This window comes from Anomaloglossus baeobatrachus, chromosome 1 (genome assembly GCF_048569485.1).
Source record: "Anomaloglossus baeobatrachus isolate aAnoBae1 chromosome 1, aAnoBae1.hap1, whole genome shotgun sequence".
Classification (NCBI taxonomy): Eukaryota; Metazoa; Chordata; class Amphibia; order Anura; family Aromobatidae; genus Anomaloglossus; species Anomaloglossus baeobatrachus.
The window spans coordinates 74411018-74430514 of NC_134353.1; the positions used below are offsets into that span (position 1 = coordinate 74411018).

General features: G+C 48.0%; 1 protein-coding gene across 2 annotated transcripts in view; it reads right to left on the reverse strand.

Moving 5' to 3' along the window:
* SORCS2 (sortilin related VPS10 domain containing receptor 2) overlaps positions 1 to 19497 on the reverse strand; it is a 1328268-nt gene that overhangs the window by 354742 nt on the left and 954029 nt on the right. For both annotated transcript variants that reach the window (XM_075346856.1, XM_075346855.1), the window contains exons 4-5: positions 12296 to 12454; positions 7130 to 7203 (exon numbers count right to left, since the gene is read on the reverse strand). In XM_075346856.1, the coding sequence (XP_075202971.1) occupies positions 7130 to 7203; positions 12296 to 12454 (233 nt within the window). The remainder of the gene's footprint in view (positions 1 to 7129; positions 7204 to 12295; positions 12455 to 19497) is intronic.

The window sequence follows — 19497 nt, forward strand, 5'->3', positions numbered from 1 at the left end:
GCCTTGGCGGTGGCGGTGTCTCTCTCATATGGTTGGACTGTTGCCTTCAATCGGGACTTAGTTGTTTGGAAACCCGGAGGTCCCCTTCACTGACGGATTTGGCAAATTTACGGCGACTCCTAGCCTTGCCGGGATCCGAAAGGCCCCTGCCAATGGTGCTGGCTTCTCCTTGTGTACCGGTCCGGTACCGCCGGGTCACCACCCGTCCACGTTCCTCACGGCACCTCCGATAGGCCACTCCTACAGACGGTCACCGCCGTCTGCTAACCTTGCTGTCTCAGTCCGGGGCACACACCCGGACTCACTTAAGGCTCTTTGCTGTCACTTTTCTCTTTCACTTGCTCCTCTACCACTCAACTCTTCTCACTTCCTTCTCCAAACTCTATCTGCCTGTGTTTTCCTTCCTCCAGGACTGTGAACTCCTTGGTGGATGGAGACCAACCGCCTGGCTCCACCCCCTGGTGTGGACATCAGCCCCTGGGGAAGGCAACAAGGATTTCTGGTCTAGCTTAGGTGTACCTAACCGGGGTGTAGGGTGTGGTGATGTCATTACCTGTGACCCCTGGCTTGCCCAGGGCGTCACAACAGCAGTCAGCTGAGCCGAGTGTTCCTGTGTACAGAGGGTCAGGAGAGACAGCAGTCAGGTGAGCCGAGTGTTCCTGTGTACAGAGGGTCAGGAGAGACAGTCAGGTGAGCCGAGTGTTCCTGTATACAGAGGGTCAGGAGAGACAGCAGTCAGGTGAGCCGAGTGTTCCTGTGTACAGAGGGTCAGGAGAGACAGCAGTCAGCCGAGCCGAGTGTTCCTGTGTACAGAGGGTCAGGAGAGACAGCAGTCAGGTGAGCCGAGTGTTCCTGTGTACAGAGGGTCAGGAGAGACAGCAGTCAGGTGAGCCGAGTGTTCCTGTGTACAGAGGGTAAGGAGAGACAGCAGTCAGGTGAGCCGAGTGTTCCTGTGTACAGAGGGTCAGGAGAGACAGCAGTCAGGTGAGCCGAGTGTTCCTGTATACAGAGGGTCAGGAGAGACAGCAGTCAGCTGAGCCGAGTGTTCCTGTATACAGAGGGTCAGGAGAGACAGCAGTCAGGTAAGCCGAGTGTTCCTGTGTAGAGAGGGTCAGGAGAGACAGCAGTCAGCTGAGCCGAGTGTTTCTGTGTAGAGAGGGTCAGGAGAGACAGCAGTCAGCTGAGCCGAGTGTTTCTGTGTAGAGAGGGTCAGGAGAGACAACAATCAGCTGAGCCGAGTGTTCCTGTGTACGGAGGGTCAGGAGAGACAGCAGTCAGGTGAGCCGAGTGTTCCTGTGTATGGAGGGTCAGGAGAGACAGCAGTCAGGTGAGCCGAGTGTTCCCGAGTACGGACTCGGAGGGTCAGGAGAGACAGAAGTCAGCCAAGCCGAGTGTTCCTGTGTAAAGAGGGTCAGGAGAGACAGCAGTCAGCTGAGCCGAGTGTTCCTGTGTACAGAGGGTCAGGAGAGACAGCAGTCAGCTGAGCCGAGTGTTCCTGTGTATGGAGGGTCAGGAGAGACAACAATCAGCTGAGCCGAGTGTTACTGTGTACGGAGGGTCAGGAGAGACAGCAGTCAGCTGACCTGAGTGTTCCTGTGTACGGAGGGTCAGGAGAGACAGCAGTCAGGTGAGCCGAGTGTTCCCGAGTACGGACTCGGAGGGTCAGGAGAGACAGAAGTCAGCCAAGCCGAGTGTTCCTGTGTACAGAGGGTCAGGAGAGACAGCAGTCAGCTGAGCCGAGTGTTTCTGTGTAGAGAGGGTCAGGAGAGACAATAATCAGCTGAGCCGAGTGTTCCTGTGTACGGAGGGTCAGGAGAGACAGCAGTCAGCTGAGCCGAGTGTTTCTGTGTAGAGAGGGTCAGGAGAGACAATAATCAGCTGAGCCGAGTGTTCCTGTGTACGGAGGGTCAGGAGACACAGCAGTCAGCTGAGCCAAGTGTTCCTGTGTACGGAGGGTCAGGAGAGACAGCAGTCAGCTGAGCCGAGTGTTCCTATGTATGGAGAATGAGGAGAGACAGCAGTCAGCCGAGCCGAGTGTTCCTGTGTACGGAGGGTCAGGAGAGACAGCAGTCAGCTGAGCCGAGTGTTCCTATGTATGGAGGATGAGGAGAGACAGCAGTCAGCCGAGCCGAGTGTTCCTATGTATGGAGGATGAGGAGAGACAGCAGTCAGCTGAGCCGAGTGTTCCTGTGTATTGAGAATGAGGAGAGACAGCAGTCAGCTGAGCCGAGTGTTCCTGTGTATGGAGGATGAGGAGAGACAGCAGTCAGCCGAGCCGAGTGTTCCTATGTATGGAGGATGAGGAGAGACAGCAGTCAGCTGAGCCGAGTGTTCCTGTGTATTGAGAATGAGGAGAGACAGCAGTCAGCTGAGCCGAGTGTTCCTGTGTATTGAGAATGAGGAGAAACAGCAGTCAGCTGAGCCGAGTGTTCCTGTGTACAGAGGGTCAGGAGAGACAGCAATCAGCCGAGCCGAGTGTTCTTGTGTACAGAGGGTCAGGAGGGATAGCCGTCAGTTTGGATGAGTGTTCTTGTGTACGGAGCGTTAGAAGAGACAGCCGTCAGCCAAGCCGAGTGTTCCTGTGTATGCAGGGATAGCAAAGTGATTGCTTTCAGCAGAGCAGAGTGGTTCCTGTGTACAAAGGGGCAGCAGAGGCAACAGTCAACCGAGCTGAGTGTTCCTGTGTACAAAGGGTCAGTAGCAACAGCAGTCAACTGAACCAAGTGTTCCTGTGTATGGAGGGTCAGGTGAGATAGCTTGCAGCTGAGCCAAGTGTATGGAGTGTCGGGAGACACAGCTGACAGCCGAATAGAGTGTTCCTGTGAGTATTGAAATCAGGAGAGACAGGTGTCTGCCAAGCTGAGTTTACCTGTGTATGGAGGGAAAGCAGAGTGATAGCTGTCAACTAAGCCGAGTATTGTATGGAGGGTAAGCAGAGACAGCAGATAGCTGAGCGGCATGTTCCTGTGTATGGAGGGTCTAGAGGGATAGCTGTCAGTTGAGCAGTGCATTCCTGTGTATGGAGGGTCAGGAGGGATAGCTGTCAGCTGAGCGGCATGTTCCTGTATATGGAGGGTCAGGAGGGATAGCTGTCAGCTGAGTGGCATGTTCCTGTATATGGAGGGTCAGGATGGATAGCTGTCAGCTGAGCGGCATGTTCCTGTGTATGGAAGGTCAGGAAGGATAGCTGTCAGCTGAGCAGCATGTTCCTGTATATGGAGGGTCAGGAAGGATAGCTGTCAGCTGAGCGGCGTGTTCCTGTGTATGGAGGGTCAGGAAGGATAGCTGTCAGCTGAGCGGCATGTTCCTGTATATGGAGGGTCAGGATGGATAGCTGTCAGCTGAGTGGCATGTTCCTGTGTATGGAAGGTCAGGAAGGATAGCTGTCAGCTGAGCGGCATGTTCCTGTATATGGAGGGTCAGGAAGGATAGCTGTCAGCTGAGTGGCATGTTCCTGTGTATGGAAGGTCAGGAAGGATAGCTGTCAGCTGAGCGACATGTTCCTGTATATGGAGGGTCAGGAAGGATAGCTGTCAGCTGAGCGGCACGTTCCTGTGTATGGAGGGTCAGGAAGGATAGCTGTCAGCTGAGCGGCATGTTCCTGTATATGGAGGGTCAGGATGGATAGCTGTCAGCTGTGTGGCATGTTCCTGTGTATGGAAGGTCAGGAAGGATAGCTGTCAGCTGAGCGGCATGTTCCTGTATATGGAGGGTCAGGAAGGATAGCTGTCAGCTGAGTGGCATGTTCCTGTGTATGGAAGGTCAGGAAGGATAGCTGTCAGCTGAGCGACATGTTCCTGTATATGGAGGGTCAGGAAGGATAGCTGTCAGCTGAGCGGCACGTTCCTGTGTATGGAGGGTCAGGAAGGATAGCTGTCAGCTGAGCGGCATGTTTCTGTATATGGAGGGTCAGGATGGATAGCTGTCAGCTGAGCGGCATGTTCCTGTGTATGGAAGGTCAGGAAGGATAGCTGTCAGCTGAGCGGCATGTTCCTGTATATGGAGGGTCAGGAAGGATAGCTGTCAGCTGAGCGGCATGTTCCTGTATATGGAGGGTCAGGATGGATAGCTGTCAGCTGAGTGGCGTGTTCCTGTGTATGGAGGCTCAGGAGGGATAGCTGTCAGCTGAGCGGCGTGTTCCTGTGTATGGAGGGTCAGGAGGGATAGCTGTCAGCTGAGCAGAGTATTCCTGTGTATGGAGGGTCAGGAGGGATAGCTGTCAGCTGAGTGGAGTATTCCTGTGTATGGAGGGTCAGGAAGGATAGCTGTCAGCTGAGCGGTGTGTTCCTGTGTATGGAGGGTCAGGAGGGATAGCTGTCAGATGAGCGGCGTGTTCCTGTGTATGGAGGGTCAGGACGGATAGCTGTCAGCTGAGCGGCGTGTTCCTGTGTATGGAGGGTCTGGAGGGATAGCTTGCAGCTGAGCTGAGTGTTCCTGTGTACTGAGGGTCAGGAAGGATAGCTGTCAGCTGAGCAGAGTATTCCTGTGTATGGGGGGTCAGGAAGGATAGCTGTCAGCTGAGCGGCGTGTTCCTATGTATGGAGGGTCAGGAAGGATAGCTGTCAGCTGAGCTGAGTGTTCCTGTGTATGGAGGGTCAGGACAGATAGCTGTCAGCTGAGCGGCGTGTTCCTGTGTATGGAAGGTCAGGAGGGATAGCTGTCAGTTGAGCGGCGTGTTCCTGTGTATGGAGGGTCAGGACGGATAGCTGTCAGCTGAGCGGCGTGTTCCTGTGTATGGAGGGTCAGGACGGATAGCTGTCTGTCTAACGATTGTTTAGCTGACAGCTATCTGATGTGATACCCAAGAAATGTTGGTATACTGCAAAGCGTAGGTGCACGTTTATACTGTGGCCATTAACCAAACAACCATCAACTATCTAATGTATATGGGGAGCAAATTTCTGACGTGTCAAAAGTTTAACGAAATAACAAGAACACTTTAATGGAAGTTGTTACAAGGTTTTGGGCCACTAAACTACCAGCACGTCCTTATGGAGTTTACATGCCCGTTTCAGAACTGCACAATATCCCTAAACATCTACGACTGCACCATTTATTCAGGGCTACAGGGTCATTTCAGACCTGGGCAATTCAGTATTAAAAAATAAAAGCGTTTATAACTTACTGTCCGGGATTCTCCCCAATAAGAGCCTTCAGTTTCATCTATGCAATATATACAGTATGTGTCCGATGTGCCAGGCTCATTGTAATTAAGGAGAAATTCACAGTTTTGCCACTGGCTTGTTTGGAACAATAAATCCCAGTTGCATTATGACATACCAGTAGTGTTGAGCGGACCCGGATCGGCAAAATCCGGATCCGCGCGGTTTGAGCGGCAGATCCGAGTCCGACCCGGATCCGGACTTCTTTGTCAACCCGCCGGTGATCCACCGGACCCGGATTATTGACAGTCCACTCAACTCTACATACCAGTGATTTGGTAGCTAACCCAAAATCTAGTGACGGGTTCCTAGGAGCTCATTAAGACAAAGTATCAGAGCTGTACAAGACCAAAGTTGACTGTACCCATAATATGGTACCAATAAATGTATGTGGACTCTATTATACTCCCACATGTCTGCTATTTTATAAAAAATTGTCACAATGTGATTGCACCTGTGACGCCAGGTCCGAGTGGTCACCCAGCGAGTGGTGTAGCACAGAGGGAACATCAGGGCAACACCAGGTGCTAGGGACAGTGGAGAGGGGTCACCTACTAACACTCACTTGAGGTTAATCCCCACACTCTCTAATGTCCTTAGACAGGTCCTTCCCCTCGTACACCGATCACGTGCCTAGGCCCTTGCTGGCCTTGAACTCACCCTTACTAGTGAAGGCCACCGAGGTAGGAAAGACAAACAAGTGGGTGAAGACACAACAAATAAACTCCAGCAGGAAATTCTCAATTACAACTGAAGCACCTTAGCTTTCTCCAGAATCTGGTTCCTTCCAAGTGGACAGCATAGGTATGAGCTATAGCCTGCATAGGAAGGAGTGAGGAGTGGACACTTATAGTAGAAGGGAGTGGCTGCAGCTGAGATTACAATTACCTGTTAGATCACCGCAGGATAGAAATGGACCTTAACCCTTCAGTATCAGAAGGAATTAAATATGCTCCATCTCTGAGTATATGACATGAGGCCACTAAAACGGATCTGCAATTAAAGGCCACGTCTCACTAAGCGACATCGCTAGCAACATTGCTGCTGAGTCATGGTTTTTGTGACACAACAGCGATCTTGCTAGCAATGTCGCTGTGTGTGACATCCAGCAACAACCTGGCCCCTGCTGTGAGGTCGCCGGTTGTTGCTGAATGTTCTGGACCATTTTTTAATTGTTGCTCTCCCGCTGTGAAGCACAGATCGCTGAGTGTGACAGCGAGAGAGCAACGAACTGAATGTGCAGGGAGCAGGAGCCGGCTTCTGGCAGCCTGCGGTAAGCTGTAACCAAGGTAAATATCGGGTAACCAAGCGAAGCGCTTTGCTTGGTTACCCAATATTTACCTTGGTTACTAGCGTCCGCAGCTCTCACGCTGCCAGTGCCGGCTCCCTGCACTCGTAGCCAGAGTACACATCGGGTAAATAAGCAAAGCGGTTTGCTTATTAACCCGATGTGTACTCTGGCTACGAGTGCAGGGAGCCAGCGCTAAACGGTGTGCGCTGGTAACCAAGGTAAATATCGGGTAACCAAGCGCTTGGTTACCCGAAATTTACCTTAGTTACCAAGCGCAGCATTGCTTCCACGCATCGCTGGTGGCTGGGGGCTGGTCACTGGTCGCTGGTGAGATCTGCCTGTTTGACTGCTCACCAGCAACCATGTAGCGACGCTCCAGCGATCCCTGCCAGGTCAGATCGCTGGTGGGATCGCTGGAGCGTCGCTTAGTGTGACGGTACCTTAACAACACGCTGTGACCTTCTGATCCCAGATAGCCCCTAGATCACATCAGGCTCCGTTACCTTGTGGCATATGTAGTACCTACAGAGATCTAGTACGGAGGGGACTCTGAGTGTCGCCTACAGGCTCCATGTATACACCTCTTATGTACGTGAGGAATAAAAGTGGGGAAAAGGGAGAAAAAAAACAAGCAAAAACAACATTGTTTTACTAAGAATAGAAACGGAGAACTTACCAGAATATATGTTCTTTGGTGACTTGTTCTTGCAAAAGATCCCATTGTTTTCCAAGATTTACGGAGACATAAAGCTGCAGAAGGAAAATATAAACACGATTATGCTGATATAATGGGGTGGTGACAGGCGAGCGAGACTGCTGCAGCACTGGGCAAGTACGGGGGGATGAGATTGACTTTAAATCAATTTAATGTTCCTTGAGATTTGTAGATTTTGTCAAGAACGGACATTATTTGTGTTATGTCTTGCACATCTCTCCATTACTATTGTTGAGAGGGTAATACCATACAATTTGCAAGATTAGTAATATTGTGTACTCGTAGGGAGAATGCGATCTATCTGTAGAAATATTTTGTCCTACTGAAGAACATTCATAAGATATACAACCAGCTTCATCATACTTTCTAAATAAGAACTACCACTCATAGATTATAAATGTGATATTCATTGTGGTGGGAATTAATATGCGGTATCACTACCCGAGCCCTGAATCAGGAGAAGATTTCACAATTCAAATTGCATTCATTATTATATATCTCTTAGACCTGATGAGGCCAGTGTATTTGCTTTGACTGTTTTTGTCAGGTCCTTAAACTCAATTTCTTTCCACTTAGCCTGATTGACAGCTCCTCAGTGTTCCTGCTACTACTAGATCTCCATACACGTCAGATTGACAGTTCCTCAGTGTCCCTCCTCCCTGCTACTGCTGGATCTCCATACACATCAGATTGACAGTTCCTTAGTGTTCCTCCTCCCTGCTACTGCTTAATCTCCACACACATCTAATTGACAGCTCCTCAGTGTCCCTGCTACTGCTGGATCTCCATACACGTCAGATTGACAGTTCCTCAGTGTCCCTCCTCCCTGCTACTGCTTAATCTCCACACACATCTGATTGACAACTCCTCAGTGTCCCTCCTCCCTGCTACTGCTTAATCTCCATACACATCTAATTGACAGCTCCTCAGTGTCCCTCCTCCCTGCTACTGCTTAATCTCCACACACATCTGATTGACAACTCCTCAGTGTCCCTCCTCCCTGCTACTGCTTAATCTCCATACACATCTAATTGACAGTTCCTCAGTGTCCCTCCTCCCTGCTACTGCTTAATCTCCACACACATCTGATTGACAACTCCTCAGTGTCCCTCCTCCCTGCTACTGCTTAATCTCCATACACATCTAATTGACAGCTCCTCAGTGTCCTTCCTCCCTGCTACTGCGGGATCTCCATACACATCAGATTGACAGTTCCTCAGTGTCCCTGCTACTGCTGGATCTCCATACACGTCAGATTGACAGTTCCTCAGTGTCCCTCCTCCCTGCTACTGCTTAATCTCCACACACATCTGATTGACAACTCCTCAGTGTCCCTCCTCCCTGCTACTGCTTAATCTCCATACACATCTAATTGACAGCTCCTCAGTGTCCTTCCTCCCTGCTACTGCGGGATCTCCATACACATCAGATTGACAGTTCCTCAGTGTCCCTCCTCCCTGCTACTGCTGGATCTCCATACACATCAGATTGACAGTTCCTCAGTGTCCCTCCTCCCTGCTACTGCTGGATCTCCATACACATCTGATTGACAACTCCTCAGTGTCCCTCCTCCCTGCTACTGCTTAATCTCCATACACATCTAATTGACAGCTCCTCAGTGTCCTTCCTCCCTGCTACTGCGGGATCTCCATACACATCAGATTGACAGTTCCTCAGTGTCCCTCCTCCCTGCTACTGCGGGATCTCCATACACATCAGATTGACAGTTCCTCAGTGTCCCTCCTCCCTGCTACTGCTGGATCTCCATACACATCAGATTGACAGTTCCTCAGTGTCTCTCCTCCCTGCTACTGCTTAATCTCCATACACATCTAATTGACAGTTCCTCAGTGTCCCTCCTCCCTGCTACTGCTTAATCTCCATACACATCTAATTGACAGCTCCTCAGTGTCCCTGCTACTGCGGGATCTCCATACACATCAGATTGACAGTTCCTCAGTGTCCCTCCTCCCTGCTACTGCTGGATCTCCATACACATCAGATTGACAGTTCCTCAGTGTCCCTCCTCCCTGCTACTGCTGGATCTCCATACACATCAGATTGACAGCTCCTCAGTGTCCCTCCTCCCTGCTACTGCTTAATCTCCACACACATCTGATTGACAACTCCTCAGTGTCCCTCCTCCCTGCTACTGCTTAATCTCCATACACATCTAATTGACAGCTCCTCAGTGTCCTTCCTCCCTGCTACTGCGGGATCTCCATACACATCAGATTGACAGTTCCTCAGTGTCCCTGCTACTGCTGGATCTCCATACACGTCAGATTGACAGTTCCTCAGTGTCCCTCCTCCCTGCTACTGCTTAATCTCCACACACATCTGATTGACAACTCCTCAGTGTCCCTCCTCCCTGCTACTGCTTAATCTCCATACACATCTAATTGACAGCTCCTCAGTGTCCTTCCTCCCTGCTACTGCGGGATCTCCATACACATCAGATTGACAGTTCCTCAGTGTCCCTCCTCCCTGCTACTGCTGGATCTCCATACACATCAGATTGACAGTTCCTCAGTGTCCCTCCTCCCTGCTACTGCTTAATCTCCACACACATCTGATTGACAACTCCTCAGTGTCCCTCCTCCCTGCTACTGCTTAATCTCCATACACATCTAATTGACAGCTCATCAGTGTCCTTCCTCCCTGCTACTGGGGGATCTCCATACACATCAGATTGACAGTTCCTCAGTGTCCCTGCTACTGCTGGATCTCCATACACGTCAGATTGACAGTTCCTCAGTGTCCCTCCTCCCTGCTACTGCTTAATCTCCACACACATCTGATTGACAACTCCTCAGTGTCCCTCCTCCCTGCTACTGCTTAATCTCCATACACATCTAATTGACAGCTCCTCAGTGTCCTTCCTCCCTGCTACTGCGGGATCTCCATACACATCAGATTGACAGTTCCTCAGTGTCCCTCCTCCCTGCTACTGCTGGATCTCCATACACATCAGATTGACAGTTCCTCAGTGTCCCTCCTCCCTGCTACTGCTGGATCTCCATACACATCTGATTGACAACTCCTCAGTGTCCCTCCTCCCTGCTACTGCTTAATCTCCATACACATCTAATTGACAGCTCCTCAGTGTCCTTCCTCCCTGCTACTGCGGGATCTCCATACACATCAGATTGACAGTTCCTCAGTGTCCCTCCTCCCTGCTACTGCGGGATCTCCATACACATCAGATTGACAGTTCCTCAGTGTCCCTCCTCCCTGCTACTGCTGGATCTCCATACACATCAGATTGACAGTTCCTCAGTGTCTCTCCTCCCTGCTACTGCTTAATCTCCATACACATCTAATTGACAGTTCCTCAGTGTCCCTCCTCCCTGCTACTGCTTAATCTCCATACACATCTAATTGACAGCTCCTCAGTGTCCCTGCTACTGCGGGATCTCCATACACATCAGATTGACAGTTCCTCAGTGTCCCTCCTCCCTGCTACTGCTGGATCTCCATACACATCAGATTGACAGTTCCTCAGTGTCCCTCCTCCCTGCTACTGCTGGATCTCCATACACATCAGATTGACAGCTCCTCAGTGTCCCTCCTCCCTGCTACTGCTTAATCTCCACACACATCTAATTGACAGCTCCTCAGTGTTCCTCCTCCCTGCTACTGCTTAATCTCCATACACATCTAATTGACAGTTCCTCAATGTCCCTCCTCCCTGCTACTGCTTAATCTCCATACACATCTAATTGACATCTTCTCAGTGTCCCTGCTACTGCTGGATCTCCATACACATCAGATTGACAGTTCCTCAGTGTTCCTCCTCCCTGCTACTGCTTAATCTCCATACACATCTAATTGACAGCTCCTCATTGTTCCTCCTCCCTGCTACTGGGTAATCTCCACACACATCTAATTGACAGCTCCTCAGTGTTCCTCCTCCCTGCTACTGCTTAATCTCCACACACATCTAATTGACAGTTCCTCAGTGTTCCTCCTCCCTGCTACTGGGTAATCTCCACACACATCTAATTGACAGCTCCTCAGTGTCCCTCCTCCCTGCTACTGCTTAATCTCCATACACATCAGATTGACAGTTCATCAGTGTCCCTCCTCCCTGCTACTGCTTAATCTCCACACACATCTAATTGACAGCTCCTCAGTGTTCCTCCTCCTTGCTACTGGTTAATCTCCACACACGTAGTCTAATTGAAAGGTTCTCAGTGTCCCTCCTCCCTGCTACCGCTGAATCTCCTCACACGTAGTCTAATTAACAACCCCTAAGTGTCCCTCCTCTCTGCCACTGCTGAATTTCCACATACATCTAATTGACAGCTCCTCAGTGCCCCGCTACTGCTGAATCTCCATACACATCTGATTGACAGCTCCTCAGTGTTCCTTCTACTGCTGAATCTCTACACACATCTGATTGCCAATTCCTCAGTGTCCCTCCTCCCTGCCAAAGCGGAATCTCCACACACATTGTTTGATTGACAGCTCCTCAGAGTTCCTCCTCCCTGCTACTGCTGAATCTCCACACATGTCTGATTGACAGCTCCTCAGTGTACTTCCTCATTGCTGTGGTTGAATCCCCTCCAACCTAGCCCGACAGCTCCACGAATTCCCTGCCTCCCAGATACTGAATCTCTTCCCACCTTGCCAGTTTAACAGCCCCTCTTCCCTGCTGAGATCTCACACTGCTCAGTACAAGCTACAGCTATCAATCAGGCTGATTGGGCAGATATCAAATACACTTGATCTCACCAGCTCTCTCACTCTTTAGCTAATTTTTATTTTAGTATCGGGATTATACAGCCATTGCAACATGCATTTACAAAGTAAGTACACCAGCCTCATCAGATCTAAAAGATCAATTTAATAATGAATGTTTTTTATGTAATGAAATTTGGTGACAGATCTTATTTAAATTGAGAGGTTATTATGCAAATACACTACTAATCAGGGCGGCACAGGAGCTCAGTGGTTAGCACCACAGTCTTTCTGTGCTGGGGATCCTCCATTTGAGAAGAAAAAGGAGGGACGTTGACCCTTCATATAGCACTGCACTATGTGTTGGTCTGGGCATACATCAAAAAACTAAAATAATTTGCAGAAAGATCAATGTGATCAGAGGGCTGAAGATGGACAAAATACCTTGGCATCTTTGCTGTAGGCCAATAACTTGTCCTCCTCTTTTGGATGAAAAACGAGGGTCTCCACAGAGAAGGCAATCACTTGTTTTTGAAAGGTCGACCCTTCGTCGCTGGTCATGAAAAGGCATTGTTCAGAGACGGAGGAGCTGACGAGAATAATCTGCGAAGAGGAACAAAATCAGAGAAAAGGAAATAATTAATGGAATTGTAGAAAGAAAACAAAAATTCAAGTTGTGACTATTTTATAATGAATTTCTGCCACTTGTAATAGTCGGAATCTCCCTGCAGGAAAACAAATGTGGCTTATATAAAAGCAAGAAAAAGCAAAAAGCATATATTAAAGAATGTCCGAAATATGGAAGATCACCAATATCTAAAATCACTCATTAACCCTACAATCGTGGCTACGCAACAGTTATGGCGCAAAATATAAAACTTCTCTCGGCTTACAGCCATCACTAGAGGGCGCTCCTTACATATAGATTTATACAGCAGGTATTATCGGGGTTCTCCGGTGAAAACAAGTTACCCCCCTTCTGTAGGATAGGTGATAACTTGTTGATCCGTGGGTCCGATTGCCTGGACCCGCACCGATGGGCAGAAGGGGGCACTTTTATCCCCATCAGAATACAGCCATAGTGCACATCTTTGATCGCCAGTCGAATCCTAAAGTTTGGGGCTCAGCAATGCCCTTTGCTTTTTCTGGTAGCCCAGGGTAAATGAGCCATAGTTGGGCGTCTGACCTGCAGCTCCATTTTGCATCATGAATAAAAGTGCCCATTCGCTGTTAAAAATTACCCTATCTGCTGATCATTAAGGGTCTCAGAGGTTGGACTCCCACAGATCAACATGTTATCAGTCACCGATCCTGTGGATACGTCATCAGGATACCAGTCCTCTTACCAATGGTGTGTATAAAGGGTCTTTAAGTCATATTAAATTTACACCTTGCTTGCAGTGTTTCTGTGACGCCCCTGGACTATCAGGTCGTCACAGGGTACTGCACGCTCTTTTCCCTTAGTGCAGTATTCAAATCCCTCATGGTTCTGGGTCCCCATTTACAGTGCTGCCTCCAACAGCAAATCAATTCCTAGGTACACCATGCACCACACCCACCAGACACACTAGTGGGCGGCTTGAGCGGAATAGGGTCACCCCCCTAGGGGTCAGGAAGGGAGGGACAGGAGAGTGTCAGTGAAGTGAAGTGAAGAGAAGGGAGAGCGAAGTAAGGAGTGAAGTGGAGGAAGGAGGGAGCGGTGGCTCCCGAGAGTAGCTGTCTAGGTTGCAGGCGGTGTCTGGGCCTAGAGGAGTTGGACCCCCAGTCGCAGGGGATTGAGGCGAGGTGCCTAGGACCTGTCAAGAGGACGGTCAGCAGCCTGGTCATATCTCCGGTCCAGGACCAAAGGCACGGCGGGGTACATGGACACTTGGTCGGGAAGAAGTTTCAGGCAACCTGGCAATTAACCTGCGGAGAGCGGCACCTTTATGGACTGTTCCCACTAACTCCAGAATTGGGGCACTAGCGCAACGAGGGGGATAGGGCCTTCCACATACGCAGCCCACAAGATCCCAAGCATGAGCCCTGAGAGCAGGCTCCCACACTTAGCCACAGTGTGGAGCGGAGCCCGGCAAGTTCCAAACTACCGGGCCACTTCAGTAAATCTCAACTTTGTGCCAGGAGGCAGGTCACAGAACACCAGGCAGCACTGCAGGGGACAGGACCCGGACGAGCTCCCCTTTGAGAGGCAGTGGCACCTAGAGACTTGGTTTACCCTGTTGTCAGCGTCTTCTTATTGGCTGAGTGAATACATGAGTGATCTCCCTGTCACGGCACCCAGTAGCATCATCCAGAGCCCCGGGGCCTACCCCTACCCGTGGAGGATAATAACACCTTGCTGCCCCAATCCATCTCCCCGGGTGCTCCCAACAACGGCAGCGGCGGTACGCCCAATTACTGCACACCACGGGTGGCGTCATGAACTATCATCCCCCTGTAAATACCCCCTTTCACTTTAAAGTGTGGCCCAGAGCCCCTGGGTCCGGAGACCCTCGAGCTATGAACGGACATTGCCCACGGATCCGAGCGGTTCGATCCTCTGCTGGGGCGGCACATTTTCCTCTACCCAGCTCTAAAGTTTTAATCGTAAGTGCAGCAGGCGGACACTGCGCTTCCAGTCTTCTGCCTCTTTCCCTATTTATTCACGCATTATTGACATCCGGTCTGAGTCTCCTCTTTGAGCCATCACTGCCCAAGATTCTGCGCAGGCACCATCATTGCTCACATTCATGTCATCAAAGGTGGCAGCGCATGCGTAGTAAATCACTAATAGAGGAAAGCTCAGTGACCGCTAATTTTTGCCTAAGATTATGCACAGGCACCATCATTGCCCATGGTCGTCCAACCAATGGTGGCGGCTCATGTGCAGTAAATGTTAAAATATTAATTTAATATGTCTAAGGTAGATTTATAAATGATGTATAAAAAAAAATCAGCATTTCATAATTATCACTAATAGAGAAAAGTTCAGTGACCTGCCATCCCTGCCTGAGATTCTGCGCAGGCGCCATCATTGCCCACGGTCATCTGATCTGAGAGGGTGGCCCATGTGCAGTAAGGGTTCAGATATTAATTTAATATGTCTATGATAGATTTATGTATGACTAATAGAGAAAAACTAAATGTAGTTCCTGACTTTGCCAGAGCCATAACAAAAAAACCCAAACAAACAAAAATTAAGCTTTTCAGAATAATCACTAATAGAGGAATGCTCAGTGACCTGCTATCACCGACAGATTCTGCGCAGGCGCCGTCAGTGCCCTTGGTCATCTCATTTCAAGAGGGCGGTGCATGCGCAATAAATGTTAGGATATTAATATAATATGTCTATGGTAGATTTCTGGATGATCTTTAAAAAAATAATTCAGCTTTTCATAAATATCACTAATAGGGAAAAGCTCAGTGACCTGCCATCTCTACCTAATATTCTGCGCAGGTGCTTTCATTGCCCACAGTCATCTCATCAAAGGGGGCAGCACATGTGTAGTAAATCAATAATAGAGAAAAGCTCAGTGACCTGCTATTACCGCTTGAGATTCTGCACAGGTGCCGTCATTGCCTTTGGTCATCTCATTTCAAGACGGCGGTGCATGCGCAATAAAAGTTAGGATATTAATATAATATGTCTATGGTAGATTTATGGATGATCTTTAAAAAAATAATTCAGCTTTTCATAATTATCACTAATAGAGAAAAGCTAAGTGACCTGCCATCCCTACCTGAGATTCTGCGCAGGTATCTTCATTGCCCACAGTCATCTCATTCGAGGGGTGGTGCATGCGCAGTAATGGCTAGGATATTAATTTAATATGTCTAAGGTATATTTATGCATGATTTGTAAAAAAAAATAATTCAGATTTTCATAATTATCACTAATAGAGAAAAACTAAATGCAGTTCTAGACTTTGCCAGAACCATAACAAAGGTCACAGATAGAGTCAGATAGGTAAGATATTGTCACTTATAACACAATCCACATTCCTAATTACTTTTTCACTTTTTATTTCTATTTTTATTACATTTCTGGCAACTTTGTCATCAGATTTCACAATGCAAACTGTATACATTATTCTATACATCTCTGTTGTGAATATGTTTTCCAGTTTGGGACTCCCTCTTGTGGTCAGTGCTGGCAGTGCAGTTGATGTGTGGAATGAAAGCCACACACATGTGGAGGACTGGCAATCAGGGTCAGATTGGGCTATTTAACTGAGTAGTTTTCTCTTGTTACTTGCCGGTGCTCAATGGTCTCCTGTGTGTTAAAGACATTCCGTAACCAGCTCTGCTCACTTCCAGAACTCCTCTCAGATAAGTGGCCTTTATACCTCTGCTGTTTGTTTTCCCCTTTCTTGTTGTTTTTTTCTGCTTTGATACTAATGCTTAATTTCTATTTTGTCTGTGTGGAGTTCCTGGTGGAATGGGATCATTCCCTGCTGGGAGTGTCTGTATACTTAACTCCATGATTCTGCATGGTATTGTGTTTGTCTTGCTTGGTATTAATTCAGTCCCTCATCTGTATTAGTGTTTTTGGATCCCAGTAACATCTGAGTGCTAATAAAGTGGGGGAGAGGTTGTGTGACCTCAGGATTTTTCCATATCAGAAGTGCTGGTATATATTAGGGTTTTTTATGGCTGCAGACAGTTGCTCCTTCCTATTCTTTCCTAAAAAGATAGTTTGGGCCTCACCTTTGCTGAATCTGTCTTTTCTGTCTTTGTATTGTGTTTTTCTATATCACCGTAGCCTTTACATGTGGAAGGCTATCCGAGGCAGATTAGCTTTCTTATATCTCTATCTGTGAGAATATTTAGTTCTCCGGCTGTGTCGAGACGACTAGGTTATTGTAGGCTCGTCCCATGGCTACTTCTAGTTGTGTGTCAGGATTAGGTCTGCAATCCGTTAAGGTTCCAGCCACTCTGTAACCATTTGGGATTCCGCATTTTTTTGATCCTCCTCGGTCCCTGAATCATAACACATCTCATAGACTTGATGAGGCTGGTATACTTATACTAACTATGTCAAAGTAGATGTATAATTCGGATATAAAAATTCGTTTTTTTTTATCAGTCCATGCTTATTTTAATTTTAAGAAGGGAAGATTTCCTACAGGATCTAACAGCTATTCTGAAATGGATTTCCAAAGAGAGCACACCAGGTTCATCAAGTTCTAGATATTTATTTAGTAATGTATACAGTTTGGATCATGAAACCTGTTGGCAGATATGCTTCCATGTACAAATATGAATGGAATTAACAGATGCACCCCCAGGATTTACTGTATACACCCAGATATTTTATGGATGCTTTTTTTGACATATGACACATGTAGATAGTTGTGGAGTCTTACCGAAAACGCTGTATCTAGTATTACATATTGTAGTAAAAACAGCCCTGTCCACAGGGGCTCGGATTGTCTCATGTCACCACCACCAACAAAGGGGGATTGCTCGGCACCACCTGAATTATTAGACAAATCATGTGCCATGTACCTATCAAAACACCTGAACACACACAATATGGCACAAAGAGGCACCAGACTTATGAATAATAAATAATTAATATGGAATAGACCTTGATGTGTGCAAAAAATACAATATTTATTTATTTATAAAGGGTGGCAAACACACAATTTTAAAATCATTTAAAATCAGACATAAACACTAAACACTGCCTCCAACATGGGACATATGAATTGCATAGACAAGCATATTGAGGGTAAACACAACAATACTGCCCCCTATCTGGGTATTCTTATACAAAATCAAGTATATACTCCATCTATGCTAAAAATGTGCTTGTATTGCATCAAGTTGTTACTGGATATCCTGAGACTGTCACCAAATGGTATATAGCAAAGGCTAAATTAGCCAAAAATAACGATAAGTCCAAAAAGTCACTAAGGAAGGTTACCAAAGCTGCAATACAAGGTCCCGGAGTCACAGTGTGAGAGCCCGACGCGTTACGCCAGTCACGCTGGCTTCATCAAGACTGATGTACCGGGTGTACCTTCCACCTGAAATCTTACTCCAGTTGCTGATTGGAGTAAGATCTGGGGTGAGGCGCACAGAAGCACACGCCACTTTTAAGATGTGCCAATTCACTAAGAGGCGTATACCTTGACTCCATCGCTTCTGTAAAAGCCGCAGAAAAAAATGAGGCAAAAAAGCAGTGTATAAACAAGGTCTAGGAATTGTTTGCAAGACAGATTTGTCTCTATATAGGTATCAGTAACCAAAACAAACGTAGAACCTCTAATAAAACTCTATGTAAAGCCTCCAATTTCAAGTGTCTCAGGACATATTGTCATTCAGATAATCCACAACCTGTGAAATATAGACCATTAAGACACTTAGCGATAATTAGCAGAACTGAATTAGACAAATTTGCCTTCAAGGCTGTGTCTAGAGTGAGATTTATCTTGTAATATCCAGATCTCCTTCAATGGGTCATTGGACGTAATTCTTCTAACGCGATACATCGCTGGAAACGTTCTCATGGTCTACATACTGTTCACACCGGTCCTGATGTGGAGATAAGCAAATGAGAAAGCCGCGGAGACACCATTACATGTTTCTCAACGCTGGCAGGAAACTAGCCAGGTCTTTCACCGGGAAGGAACAACCACGGGAAGGGCAGTCTCCAGTCAAGGAGACCACCTATACCAAACATGGTATCCATCCACAGACAGCCGTTTCGGAGTATTAGCCCCTCATCAGTGTGGAGTAGGAATCTGGCTAGTGGGGGCAATGCCTAGTAAAAGACTACTTAAGCAAGCATTGTTGACCTTAGGGAGATCAACATATCCACTGCGGAGACACCATCACATGTTTCTCAACGCAGTGATTCTAGAGCAAAGCCCCCTGGGAAGTATGCAAATGAGAAAGCCGCGGAGACACCATCACATGTTTCTCAACGCTGGCAGGAAACTAGCCAGGTCTTTCACCGGGAAGGAACAACCACGGGAAGGGCAGTCTCCAGTCAAGGAGACCACCTATACTTGTTCCTTCCCGGTGAAAGACCTGGCTAGTTTCCTGCCAGCGTTGAGAAACATGTGATGGTGTCTCCGCGGCTTTCTCATTTGCATACTTCCCAGGGGGCTTTGCTCTAGAATCACTGCGTTGAGAAACATGTGATGGTGTCTCCGCAGTGGATATGTTGATCTCCCTAAGGTCAACAATGCTTGCTTAAGTAGTCTTTTACTAGGCATTGCCCCCACTAGCCAGATTCCTACTCCACACTGATGAGGGGCTAATACTCCGAAACGGCTGTCTGTGGATGGATACCATGTTTGGTATAGGTGGTCTCCTTGACTGGAGACTGCCCTTCCCGTGGTTGTTCCTTCCCGGTGAAAGACCTGGCTAGTTTCCTGCCAGCGTTGAGAAACATGTGATGGTGTCTCCGCGGCTTTCTCATTTGCATACTTCCCAGGGGGCTTTGCTCTAGAATCACTGCGTTGAGAAACATGTGATGGTGTCTCCGCAGTGGATATGTTGATCTCCCTAAGGTCAACAATGCTTGCTTAAGTAGTCTTTTACTAGGCATTGCCCCCACTAGCCAGATTCCTACTCCACACTGATGAGGGGCTAATACTCCGAAACGGCTGTCTGTGGATGGATACCATGTTTGGTATAGGTGGTCTCCTTGACTG